This window comes from Mytilus edulis, chromosome 6 (genome assembly GCF_963676685.1).
Source record: "Mytilus edulis chromosome 6, xbMytEdul2.2, whole genome shotgun sequence".
Lineage (NCBI taxonomy): Eukaryota > Metazoa > Mollusca > Bivalvia > Mytilida > Mytilidae > Mytilus > Mytilus edulis.
In genome coordinates this window covers 88,971,089-88,985,750 of record NC_092349.1, presented here as the reverse complement: position 1 = coordinate 88,985,750, position 14,662 = coordinate 88,971,089, and the positions used below count along the sequence as shown (strand labels likewise).

General features: G+C 34.0%; 1 protein-coding gene across 6 annotated transcripts in view; it reads left to right on the top strand.

Moving 5' to 3' along the window:
• Positions 1-14,662, top strand: part of LOC139528823 (helicase domino-like) — a 79,149-nt gene that overhangs the window by 48,171 nt on the left and 16,316 nt on the right. For all 6 annotated transcript variants that reach the window (XM_071325038.1, XM_071325037.1, XM_071325036.1 and 3 more), the window contains 11 exons: positions 1,922-2,011; positions 3,533-3,691; positions 4,444-4,571; positions 5,401-5,717; positions 6,424-6,626; positions 6,991-7,357; positions 9,365-9,479; positions 9,751-9,951; positions 10,306-10,485; positions 11,111-11,191; positions 11,708-11,842. In XM_071325038.1, coding sequence (XP_071181139.1) covers positions 1,922-2,011; positions 3,533-3,691; positions 4,444-4,571; positions 5,401-5,717; positions 6,424-6,626; positions 6,991-7,357; positions 9,365-9,479; positions 9,751-9,951; positions 10,306-10,485; positions 11,111-11,191; positions 11,708-11,842 — 1,976 coding nt within the window. The remainder of the gene's footprint in view (positions 1-1,921; positions 2,012-3,532; positions 3,692-4,443; positions 4,572-5,400; positions 5,718-6,423; positions 6,627-6,990; positions 7,358-9,364; positions 9,480-9,750; positions 9,952-10,305; positions 10,486-11,110; positions 11,192-11,707; positions 11,843-14,662) is intronic.

The window sequence follows — 14,662 nt, the reverse complement described above, 5'->3', positions numbered from 1 at the left end:
AGAGAAATCTTGTACAGTAACCACTTACATCATCCATCAGATGCAGTATACTGTATCAGATCAGCAATGTTAGGTACAAAATATTAGGTTTGTTCGTTATTATGATAACTAGTACTCTGGTAGTGGAAGACCTATTGTAATCAAGCTTGTTAGTATATGCATCTATACAAATCATTTCAACTTTTCTACTTTAAAATCCCTTTCTCACAAACCATTCTGGAACAAGTTTCTAAATTGGGTACCAAGAGAGGGTATAGAAAAGTACTATTTAAAACGCTTCATTTGTCCAGTTCAGTGGTATTGAAGTGTCCTGTCATAGTAGACATACATACAATAAATTAAACCAACCCCTTGTGGGATAAACCAAAAAGTTTCAATTATTGCGATTATAACCCTGTCAAATTTTTCGCAATATTAAAATCATCCTAATATTTTCTGAATTTTCAGTAGTCATGAAGTAGTGATAATTATGGAGTCAAGAGTCACCAGATGTGTAAATCATTGCCACTTTGGTGCTAGTGATTTCCTACAATAAATCATGGCTTTATGCACTGGGTACTTGCTTTATCAGAGATACTTGGTTACCTTAGCTTTGGACAGTTGATACATAGTAGAATGAACAAAATCCATAGTGTGGTCAAACAAGACTTGAAAATTGGTTCTTGTTGTTTCTCCTTTATTCAGTTGAATTAATATGTAAGTTCAGAGACTGCTATTCCCAGTCAGAATATGTTCTTTTGTCCTGTTACCTTAGTGATCTTGCACATTATAAATCTAGCTTGGCAATTCTCCCTAGTACAATGCCCAGTTCATATAAGTTTTTAATTTAACACCGGACATTTAACAATCATCTAAGTTCCTCCCGAGTATTAAATGAATCCTAAAAGTAGTAAATCATTGTTAGTTTAATGGCATTGTTGTTTTAAAATGACTAAATTTTGGATGAATTTATTTTTGTTTATTATGAAATGGACTAGTCTTAATCTTATTCCCCATGCTTGCTTAGGAAATAAAAAGAATATAAAATTGTCAGATGTTCAACATAGTATTTGATATAAGTCTTTAAATATGGAGTCAAGAGTCACCAAATGTGTATATTATTGCCACTTTGGTGCTAGTGATTTCCTACAATAAATCATGGCTTTATGCACTGAGTTCTTGCTTTATCAGAGAGACTTGGTTACCTTAGCTTGGGACACTTGTAGTATGAATGAAATCCCTGGTCAGATCATACACAAGACTTGAAAATAAGTTCTTGTTCCCCTTGCCTTGCATAGGAAATAAAAAGAATATCTATACAAGTGTAAAAGCAAAGTAAAAAAACATGAATTACTTGATATAAATCTCTTAATCATGGAGTCAAGAGTCACTAGATGTGTAAATCATTTCCACTTTGGTGCTAGTGATTTCCTACAATAAAATCATAGCTTTATGCACTGAGTTCTTGCTTTATCAGAGATACTTGGTTACCTTAGCTTGGAACACTTAATAGATAGTAGTATGAAAAAAGAATCCCTGGTCAGGTCAAACATAAAGGCTAGAAAATTGGTTCTTACTGCTTCTCCATTAGGTATGCTGCATTTAGGAGCAAGAGCAAAGACTGCTCTTTTTAGTCAGAATGTGTCCAGGCACTTAAGTTTGATGCACAAAATGATCAAACTGAATTATTTCTGTAAAAACAATAAATAATGTATTTATAGTCAGCCATACTATATGGTGCAAGTAATTAGGATGATACCAGAAAAAATTATGGAGTCAAGAGTCACCAGATGTGTAAATTATTGCCAGCTTGGGACAGTTAATAAATAGTAGATTGGATCCATGTCATTATGATAGATGTTGGCAATATTCCTAAGTATTAAAGTATAATTTGAGATGTCAATGTTGATAGATATTTACATTATGTTTATTTCTATTTTAGCTGGGTTCATACAGATAGTACAGACTTCCTTGGGACAACAGATGATTGCTACATCTTCAGTCAGTTCAGTAGCCACTACAGCTTCTGCAGGTATGAAAGTTTTTACTTTTGTTAATTAGGTTTTAAAAAAAAAAAAGGGAACATTTGTTTCTTCTTTTTACTGTAAAAGAGTTTTGGCACGTTAAAAACCCTTTGGAAATTAAAGTTAAATCAAAGGAAAAATGCACTAAATAGCAAACAAGTGAAATTATAAAAGACCCTGACACCATCAATCATGAATGAGAAGAATCGGCAATGTCTTGAATTACCTGTGTATCCAGATTATGTCACCTTAGCTTTAATTTTAGTAAAAAGTAATAATAAGAAATTGTCCCCACCAAGGGTCCGGAAACGGTCATATTTGCCAGTCATGTCCTAAACTGAAACTATAATGTCCTAAACTTTTAATTGGGATTTAGGTCAAATTTTATTTTTCAACAGTAATAATTTCGATCATTTCGTTGAGATCGACTTTCAAAATCGCCATTTTGAACATATTTTTGTTTTGTTATCGACTTCCTGTAATTAAACTGCCACTCCAATAAAGTGTTATAATCCTGAGGGCCCTCCTAATAACTATATTAATGCCTCGGGGAGCTATTGGCTAATGATTGCTAATCTCTTTACCTGTGTTTTTAATTCACACCTGGCAATTAATCACAAGCTCCAACTATTATTATAAAGAAATAAAAATTCCATACCAACTGGCTTCATTATTTAATTACCAAACAGGTCAGACAATTGTCAATTATGATTTAAAATTAAATTAAAATTTGGTTTAATTTACGTAGAAAAAAATATTTTTTTACTTCTCACACACGTGCTTTGTTTACTATGTAATACGCATGCTTGAAATTCTCTTCCACAGATTTATGCAATTAATCGAAAATTTAAAATAATTTCATCCTAAATAAAGCTAGTGCAACTATTTTAATTAATATTCTTGCAAAATTGAAGGTAAAATATTTAAAAGCCGATGTTTTCCTGTGATTTGGGTAAACAAAACTAATCTCGGAATCGAGTCCGGAATTGTTCGTTTTAGTATTGTCGCTTTACTTCCGGTTTGAATTTTGACTTCAGAATCGAAAGAAACATAAGTGATAACTGAGAATAGTATCGTTTTCAGTCATTAAAATCATTTTATTTTTAAACTGTTGCCTTCCCTTAATTGCTCTTGATCGATTTTTGGAAAATGGTAGGACAAATCATGAAGCAAATGCGATGCAACAGTGAAACAAGTTTGTTGATGCTACGAACATGACGATCGAGTATGAGCTTACTCATAATGAGTCTCATGCAGTAATGTGATTTTGACAATCATTTTTTGAAAAGGGGCATCAACTTTTTAAGTTGTATGAAAATGACCGAAATTAGGTGAAAAAATTTCCGGATCCTTGGTCCCCACGTTGATGATGCAGTGATCAGAATTAATGTCAATCAATGTATTCAATAAAAACTGGAGCCTGATTACTGTTATAATGTTTATATTTTATACTGATTGCAATCACAGTTGTACTTCAGTTGAATATTTTAGTTTCCTTCTTTTTGACACATTTAATTGTAACTTTATAGTAGTAAATGGGCATCAGACCATAACCACTACAGCAAGTTCTTCTGTAACGGCTACTACAATGGCAACAATGGTCAGACCATCTGTACAGCTACCTTTATCTACTATGGCTAATCAGAAGCCGGTGATGAGAGTCAATCCTCTTGCATCTGAATCACAAGGTTAGTGTATATGTGTGAGAGATGGGTAAACATGGACAGGCAGTAAACAATGTCTTTCGTTTTACATGATAGTCTCCACTCAATATAATAATAACGTATTACATTATAATAGAATAGCGTTACAAACAAAAGATGTGATTAACAAAGGATAAACGAAAACAGCGTTTAAAGAAGCATCAACGTTTCATGTAAATTAAACTGTCTTGAAATCACTGACAATATAATCTATAAATAGATCTGTGGACATTTTTTATTCAAACTATATAATTAACGTCAATAAAGCATGAACTGCATGACAATCCTGTTTTTGTAGAACATTCAATTATGATTTGTTGATTGCAAAGTTAAATTAGAAAATGGAGTGAAAGAGTATAAACTATTAAAAGAATATACAAGTGTAAAATCAAAGTAAAGCATACTATTTGATACAAGTCTCCTATTATGGAGTCAAGAGTCACCAGATGTGTAGATTGTTGCCACTTTGGTGCTAGTGATTTCCTACATTAAATCCTGGCTTTATGCACTGAGTTCTTGCTTTATCAGAGATACTTGGTTACCTTAGCTTGGGACAGTTAATGAATGGTAGTATGAATATAATCCCCTGGCCCCTGCTGTTATAAACCAAAACCTGGAAATTTGTAATTGATGCTTGCTCATGGAATATCCAAGGTCTAAAAACAAATGGGGATGTACTACGGTAGTTGCATGCAACTTCTATGTATGGCAATTAAGAACTTGTTTTATATTTTCAGCATCATCGTCCATTATAAATGTGACAGATTTATCAGGGAGTGTAAAATTACCTGGTACACCCTTGCAGAACAAATCAGCTGTGAAGAAAAGGGTCAGGAAGGAGATCAAGAAATCCGAGTTCTATTGTGTAAGAATTATTACTTTGATTTAGATACTTTACATTGTAGCTTTTAAATATGGAGCTCTGCCTATAGGAATGTTGGTTTTTATTAGAATTATTCTGTATAAAGAGGTTACAAAGTTGGTTACGCAAATAAGTATGCATCTGGAGGGTTGATACCTCATAGTAATGTTTGTCATGGGTTATAAGGTTGGAAGCAAATACGATTCTTTTAATAAATGAATTTTTATGCCCCACCTAGGGGCATTATGTTTTTTTGTCTGTACGTCTGTCGATCCCTAACAACTTGGAACTTGGTACACATGTTCCCTACGCTATAAAAAAGATGTGGTATGATTTCCAATGAGATAACTCTCCACAAGAGGCCAAAATCACACAGCAATTTTAAAACAACTATAGGTCACGGTATGGCCTTCAACAATGAGAAAAGCCCATACAGCATAGTTCGCTATAAAAGCCCCGGAAATGACAATGTAAAACAATTCAAACAAGAAAACTAACGGCCTTATATGATCTTTCTAAATTACATAGTCTACTGAACCTAAAAAATACTATTTGATATAAGTCTTTAAATATGGAGTCAAGAGTCACCAGATGTGTAGATTGTTGCCACTTTGGTGCTAGTGATTTCCTACAATAAATCCTGGCTTTATGCACTGAGTTCTTGCTTTATCAGAGATACTTGGTTACCTTAGCTTGGGACAGTTAATGAATAGTAGATCCCCAAGTCAAATATTGTGATAATTTGTAAGTGGACTATGGATAGCATTAAAGTTACATGTATTTAAATCTCAATCTTTGATACAGAATAATAACTGATCTTACTCTCTTTCAGAATTCATTGGAAGAAAAGAAAATTAGAGAAAGAGAACAAAAGTTAGATTTTATTGCTAATACAAATGAGAAACATTGTTCGCGTGTGCCTGTGTATGGACAAGACTTGTGTCACACCGTTGACGTGTTCAGAGATATGAATAGGACGCATGTTAAAGACAATACATGGAAAGGTTTAGGCATGGTCTACTGTCGTAATGTCCATACCTGGCCTAATGTAAATCATCCCAGTTATTACTGGAAACAAACCAAAGTGCTTTCAAATCTTATAAATACTCCAGAACAATTCCTATACAAAATGGAGGATATCCTGCTAAGGTTTGTATACTTTTCTTCATTTATTACAAAAAAGACTTTTCACTCGGTCAAATGTTATCAAACTTAAACCTCAAAACCATTGATCAAGTCTGAATTGGGGTTGCATCACTTTTACCATTTTTGAGTGATGTTCATTTATAATGTTATATGCAAGCAGGGGCACTCATCTGTTCTCCATATACACATTCTCAATTTATTTCTTTATTCATCTTTCCCAAGAAAGGCAGACGATTTACAAGAAAAAAATCTCGTATACAGAACAGATAGGTGGATTGATTTGAAGCAGCCGTTACTACAGCCTTCAATAATGAGACAACCTGTACCATATGATTTGCTATGAAAGGCTCAAAACAAGAAACAATTGAAACAAGAATATTAAATAGATAGTGCCAGCGTAGTTGTATAAAAGCATACCTTGTACTGTGATGACATTGAATGTTGTGTTCCATCATATCTGGTCATGCTATATAAAGGGCCTCAACTCCTATCTTCATGTTAATATTACATGAAGGTAGATAATAAAATGCCTACAATCTACAAATTATATTATAATTAATATCATTTAACTGCCGAGACATTCATTATAGATGTGAAAGAATATTTAGAAGAAATATGTAAAATAATTGCAGCTGATTAAGAATATTATATTGTATCTGTAAATTTGTGTAGAAAAAGGCTGGTTTCTATATAGATGTTATATTTGTAGGTACACATTCATCACTCCTCCTTGTACAGCTCCCAGGATTCAGATGCATGTGTCTCATCCACCTCCTCAATATCTGGTGGAACAAAGGAGACGGGAGACACTACTGCAGAGTCAACTGTCTCCTAAGGCAACTTGTCTTCATCCTATATCAACCAGACTTCTGGTACAGTTCCCAGAAAAACGTTTGATACAGTATGATTGTGGTAAGTCTATCACAAAACTCTAGTCACATTCCTATTCCATTTACTGAAACACTATCTGGAATTGGAAATTTGTGTCGCGCCTAAAAATCTTAAATGGTAATATGGACTTAGGAAAAGAATACATTGATTAATAAATTCACAATAGATACCAGGATTAAAATTTAGTACTCCAGACGACTGAATTAGTGATGCTTAAATTAAAGAGTAAAACACCAAAGAGCAAGCTAGTGGGGAAAAGCATAATAAAAGAATGTACATGTACTGGAACACAAATAGAAATAACTTGATACTTTGAACCGGACTAGAATTAAATGCATATAATGATAGTTTACGAACAGTTATGATTTATTTTGCTTTATTTCAGGAAAACTTCAAGTGCTGGATATTTTATTACATAGACTTAAAACAGAAGGACATCGAGTGTTAATATTCACACAGATGACAAAAATGTTGAACATTTTAGAGGCATTCCTAAATTACCATGGACATATATATCTACGTCTTGACGGAACAACTAAGGTTGAACAAAGACAATTCCTAATGGACCGATTCAATGCGGATAGGAGGATATTTGTGTTTATTTTATCCACACGATCAGGTGGTATAGGTGTGAATTTGACAGGTGCTGATACTGTGATATTTTATGATAGTGACTGGAATCCAACTATGGACGCTCAAGCTCAGGATCGATGTCATAGGATTGGTCAAACCAGAGATGTTCATATCTACAGGTAAAAATATGTGGGCAGTTTTAAAGATTTTTCTTCATTTGTTGTCGAGCCTTCGACTTTAGTCGAAAAAGCGAGACTAAGCGATCCTACATTCCGTCGTCGTCGGCGGCGTCCACAAATATTCACTCTGTGGTTAAAGTTTTTGAAATTTTAATAACTTTCTTAAACTATACTGAATTTCTACCAAACTTGGACAGAAGCTTGTTTATGATCATAAGAAAGTATCCAGAAGTAAATTTTGTAAAAATAAAATTCCATTTTTTCCGTATTTTACTTATAAATGGACTTAGTTTTTCTGCGAGGAAACATTACATTCACTCTGTGGTTAAATTTTTTAAAATTTTAATAACTTTCATAAACTATCCTTGATTTGTACCAAACTTGGACAGAAGCTTGTTTATGATCATAAGATAGTATCAAGAAGAAAATTTTGTAAAAATAAATTTCCACTTTTCCGTATTTTACTTATAAATGGACTTAGTTTTTCTGCGAGGAAACATTACATTCACTCTGTGGTTAAAGTTTTTTTTAAATTTTAATAACTTTCATAAACTATCCTTGATTTGTACCAAACTTGGACAGAAGCTTGTTTATGATCATAAGATAGTATCAAGAAGAAAATTTTGTAAAAATAAATTTCCACTTTTCCGTATTTTACTTATAAATGGACTTAGTTTTTTTGCCAGAAACAAAACATTCACTCTGTGGTTTAAGTTTTTAAAATTTTTATAATGTTCTTAAACTATCCTGGATTTCTACCAAACTTAGACAAAAGCTTGTTTCTGATCATAAGATATTATTCAGAAGTAAATTTAAAAAAAAAAAAATTAACTTTTTCCGTATTTTACTTATAAATGGACTTAGTTTTTCTTCCAGTTAACATTACATACAGTCTGCAGTTAAAGTTTATAAAACATTTATTAGATTCATAAACTATCCTGGATTTTTTACCAAACTTGGAAGCTTCTTTCAATCAAAAGACAGTATAGAGAGGGAAATTTTTATTGATGTTTTTCTTCATTTTTGTTGAGTCTGCGATTAACAGCAAAAGTAGGCGAGACACTGGGTTCCGTGGAACCCTTACAAATTTTTTTATTCTAAATATGAAGAAAAGATATATACATGTAGAACTTTTTCAAAAAATTTCAATGATCTGTATAAAAAGAATATATATGTCTTGTATAATTAAGAAATATTGCCCATTTTAACATGGGTACCCATAATATTTGTCAATATTTTACACTTAGCATTAGAATGTTTGGTTTGTCAGAACCTTTTTAGTTTGTTTGTATTTACCTATGTTGAAATATGACAAATTGACAATTTGAGATTTCACCGACGGTTAAAGGAGTAAGTTCGGTAAGTGCCATATTTGGCCCCAATTATAAAGTTCATGCTTACAAGACATTAATTGTTTTAAGTTGCCTTAAAGACATGTGAGAATGTTAAACAGAGCTGTTTTTGTCAAAGTTTAATTCTAACACGTTGATTTTTACATCCCAAAAAGGTCAAGATAAGGGATTTTGGTGAAATTTGACAAAATCAGCTGGATTTCAACCAAATAAAGGACCAGGAAACATAGAGCGCATGCGTCGACAAGCTTAATATTCAAATAAGACATGTTAAATGTCTTCACAAACATTATTTTAAAAGATCTTTGTTGTCGACGTATGCGCTCTATGTTTCCTGTCAGATAATCTTTGGAAATTTACCCATTTTCATTGATTTTTTCGTGAAAAATCAATATGAGTACAACTTGTGACGTCATAATGAAACGCAGAAACGTAAAATTTTCAACAACATGGCTTATATCCTATCTAGTCAATGTATTAGCTATAATATATCGTGATATTAGTCAATAAATTCCAGTTTGAAATTTACGCTAAAAAAGGGGGCCATTTTAGGGCCTTATCGAACATACTCCTTTGTTTGGCTTGGTAGTAAGTCAAGTCTACCAATTCATTAGTATATGGTCAACGTTTTGATACCTGTTTGATTTAATTGTAGACTTGTGAGTGAGAGGACTGTAGAAGAAAACATCTTGAAGAAAGCCAACCAGAAAAGAATGTTGGGTGATATGGCCATTGAAGGAGGAAACTTTACTACAACATTCTTCAAAGAGGTATTGTTCTTATCAAGTCATCTCACGCCACATCTTCCTATATCTGTTAACATTTAATTTCACAATTTTCAAATTAACTTGATGTAGTTAAGTATGAAAATTTAAGTTTTACATATTCACGACAAATTAATTTAAAAGTTGAGACATATTTGTGACAACAGTTATGTAAATTATGAGACATATCTGTGACAACAGTTTATGTTTTATGGTGTATTACAGTTGTGTAAATTATTAACAGCCCATTTTAGAATTTTGTGATTTATATTTATAGCAAACAATCAAAGACTTGTTTTCTGAGCCGTCAGGTTTAGATTCCTTGGTGAAGGAGAAGGAAGACAGAAAAGAAAAAGAAGAGACTGTCCCTGTCCCACCTGAAGCTGCTGATCTGAAAATGAAATCTATGAAAGAAGTAGCTGGTGGTGATGATAATCCAGTCTCATCAGATACATCAGTTATCACTCAGTTTGAAAAGGTATACATAAATAGACAATGTTCAAGTCTCATTTGGATAGTTTTAGTGAATGTCGTTAATTTAGGGACATATTTACTGACCTCCCATGCTGAACGAGTGACTGAAAAAATATGCTATAAAAACAGAACATCAGAAGTCCATAAATACATGGAAAAATTTCTACACCCATAAGTGACTTCAGCTGGCCCCTAAAAAACATGTTTTCTAGTTAAGTTGAAATGGATGTCACTACAGAACAAACATTTTTGATAGTTTATCCATGTAGACAACCAAGATGCTTAATTGTTAGTTTGCTGTCAGATTGATGCTTAGTTCTCATCACCTTCTAATTATATATCATTTTGACATTTGCAGGCCCTGGCCAAGACAGAAGATGATACTGATGCTGTTGCAGTTGATCAAGTAAAAGCTGAACAAAAAGCAGAACTGGCAGAATTTGATGAAAATATCCCCTGGGATGAAAGAGAGGCTGAAAGAAAAAGGGAAGAAGATGAGTCCAAAGTGGAAATGGAATTAGCTATGTTAGAAAAGGAGGTAAGTGTAGTTAAACACAGGATATAAGTCTGAATTTCTACAATGACTGTTGTTGGGTTCATGTGCTGTAAATGGAAAAATTATCTTGACTTTTAGGGGTATAAAAATAATTTGATATATATATGGTCACTTATAAACGAAAAATTGAACTTCACTCATAAAAATATGAATATATAATGAACAAGATACATTCTCAATAAGATTAGAAAATAGCACATATAAATCACTGAAAAGTTGGCTAGAAAGAATATAATTCAACATAAAGTTTACCCTTAAACAGTTTATTGTCTATTATCCTTATTTACTTATGTTTATGAAACCAGTTAAATTTTTTTTTTTACATCTGACTGTTTAGTGCACAAATAAATAAATAAAAAAATTACATCTGAATATTTAGTGCCTAAATTAATTTTAAAAAAATACATCTGAATATTAAGTGCACAAATAAATAAATTTTAAAAAAAATACATCTGAATATTTAGTGCATAAATACATTTAAAAAAAAAGACATCTGAATATTTAGTGCATAATGTGTTTACTTTAGTTCATTTATCAGATAAAACACCATATAGCTGATAGACAATCTTTTTGATGTAAATATCTGATTTGTATGTTTATCTTGTAGCTAACACCAGTGGAGAGATATGCAGTTATCTTCATGGAGGATGAGATGGATCCCTTAGCTGAAGAACTACAGATTGCAGAGGTAGTACTAGCAGCAAATTTCATCTTCAATCTATTGTATAAGCCATGTTGGTCACATTCTCTGTACTGAAATTTTACATCAATATCTTGTACAAGCCATTTAAGTTGCATTATCTGATCTGAACCTTTTTATGATTTTGACCTGTAAAAGGTTGTCACTGTACACCGACTAGAAAATAATAAAATTCTATCACATGTTTGAAACTAACAATGCACCAAATCATTTTAATAGAAGGTTTGCACACCTTGAAATAGCTCAAAATAACAGGACAATAAATTTTATTTTGCCACCAAATACACTACTTTAGACCGATTAAAATCTTGGTTCACTAGTATAGGAGTACACCACTTATTATTTTTCATGGTTTTATTAAACATAATGCTATAAAAACTATGTTGTGATACATAAATGGTCTTGATAATTTATATATGAATGTTGTCTTGGTAAATGATGTAGATGTTGTCAGCTCTTTTTATGGAATAGTTGTCATTACAATATTTTGATTTTCTATTTTAGGAGGATATACAGAATGCCAAGAAAGATTGGGAGCTTGGTCGATTGAAGGCTTTAAAGGAAGAAGAAGAAAGACGTCTGGAGGTTGAAGAAGATGAGATGCTGTTTACATACACCAGGGAGGATGCGTTTAACCAGGTGAAGAAATCGGCCAAGAAAGCTAAATCTGCTAAGGCCAAGACACCGGCACGTGATCGTACCCCATCAGCTAGGAAACGTCCAATTAAGAAAAAGGATGAGAATTATGTTATAGATGAGGATAAAAGGCGATCAGATCAAGGGCTTTCTGATCCTATTTTCCGTACGCCCAAGTTGGGTGTAGGGAGACCTCCCAAAAACAAAACCCCTAAACAAACCCCAAATAAACAAACTCCAAAATCTGCCAAAGGTAGAAAATCTGTAGACAAAGTAGATGTAGAAATTATTGATGTAAATGATACACCAAAACAATTAAAATCAAAGAGGCAACGCCCACCAAAAACTACACCTAAAATGACAGAAGAAGAAAAAGCTCAAACGTCCAAACTAGTCTCAAAAATACTAGCTCAGGCCAACCAAAAAGTACCAGCAGCATGCACACCACCTCCAAATATTACATCATTGCAGCAAGAACAAACTACATATTCACAACAGCTTCTTGCTCAGAGTCAAAAGGCAGATTTATCAAGAGCACAGCTGGTGTCAGCCATGCAGAAAATGCAGGCAGCAAACATGTCATCAAAACCTTCAATGCATCAACCACAACTTCTTACACCATCACAACTACAACATCTGAAACAAATTATCTCTAGTGCTAGTCGTAACATTACACCTGGTCAAGCACTGCCTCAACAGATCCAGGGTCAGCAATACATCACACAGTCACCAGTCAAATCTTCTCAAGGAGCTCCAGTTCAGCAGTTGTTCTTACAAACCTCGCCTAATCAACCAGGTCAATATGTCATTTCTCAAGGTCAAAACATGGTTCCACAGTTAATCACACAACATCTTCCACAGATACAACAGATTCAGGGTGCTCAGACAGTTGTCACTCCGTCTTTTGTTCAGGTTCAGGGGCGAGGTGGTATGGTTGGTACACCGACTTTGTATCAGGTTCAAGGTTCACAGCCTGGTGCTGCACCGTCTCTGGTACAAATACAACAACCACAAAACATTCCAGCTTTCCTACAGGTTCAGAATTCATCAGCACCAGGTTCTGCTCCTCAGATGATTCAGGTTCAAGGTTCACAGCAGGCCTCTAGAATGATTCAGGCAACATCTAAAACAACACCTACTACACAAGTTGTTCACTTTCAAACATCACCATCTGCACTACTTGCTCAGATTCAGGCATCTAGAGTTCACGGCATTCAACAAGGTCAAAGAAATCCAAACTGTCAGTCAGTTTTATCTTCAGTACAAAAAACACACCCTACAATTGTACAGGCACCTCAAGGTACACAGCTTGTCATACCACCTTCAAAACAGACACCATTAAAAAGTTCACAGTTCCCATCATATGTAGCCACTTCACAGTCCAACACAGTTCTGTCACAAGTTCAAATGGGCACCACACCTTCCATAATCAATGTACAGAACATGCCACAGCAATCCATTAAATCAGCCACAAATAAACCTACCCAGTATGCAACAGTTCAGGACATTCAGCTGGTTGTAACAAACTCGTCTGGTATTCCTAAGGTTGTCAGTGCACAAAGGTCATCTCCAGCAATACAACAAGCTAGACCACAAACTGTACAAGTTGTTGCATCACAAGCATCTCTAACAGGAGGCACAGTACAACAAATCAAACCAGTGCCACAGCAAGTCATTACACAAAACAGTGCAGGACAACCTGTCTTGTCATTCATTAGAATGGCAGGCAATCAGAACACACAACAAGTACAAGTAAACCCTAGCATCAGTTCTGCTCCTCGGCCTGCAGCTGGTCAGCAAGGTGTGGTATATTTACAATTGGCAGGTGGCAAAGCTATACCTGTCTCGTTAGCTAGCTCTCAAATGACCATGCCTGTTGTGAAAGCTGAGAGAGCCAGGAGTACTGCTGTACCTAAAGTACGAAATGTCATGCCTACACTTGTTGTCACACAGGGAGGAATACAAATGGCTAATGGTCCTGTAACCACTAGCAGGATTAACTCCCCTGTTTCTAGATTTCAAGTGGCTGGTAATGTTGGACAGGTACAGAGAGTTAACAGGCCACCGCTAGTGGCAAGTGCTCGTCCTGCTATAGCTACAGTTAGCATGGCTGCTAGGCAGCAATCACCTGCTTCAACTGTCCCTCCTCCGTGGAACAATCCTAATCTAGTCATTCGGACAAGGAGGGCGGCTGTTCAGGAGGTAGTAAACAAAGCAGGGCTGGAAAATGGGGAAATCCCCATTATTCAAAATCAAAGTATTGTTAAACCAGAGACCAATCATATACCTAGTGCTAATGTAGATAGTAAAAATGGTTGTGTTGAAGATCATGGTTAGATTGTACTTAAAGGTGTGTAATTGATGGTCAAACCGTTGTATATGTTAGGCTAACCTAGTTCTAAATTTAACATCTGTCACCTTCTCAAAATGTAAAATAATTAAAGGATTTAAAAAAAAAAAGAGTAATTACATTTTTGGGGAAAATTTGAATTGTTTTTGAAACTTTTTTTTATGGGAATCATTTTTTAGGAAACCCACTAATCTTATGGTTTATGGAGATAAATGATGGATGTTAAATATAGAATTAAGGATGAGTCTTGTGAATGTAAACAGAAATGTATATAGAAGATTGAAGAGTTTGCATTTAATTTGATGATGTTTATATGAAGTTTCATTGGCCGAATGAGAAATGTTTGAATGGTTAAACCTGTAAATATACAGCGTGTGTCTTCTCAATTGTCTTGATGTCTTGAGATAGGACAAATTTTTATGAGATATTTTTAAGAGAGGAGGTATAAATGTAATTTGATACAAATCCATTAT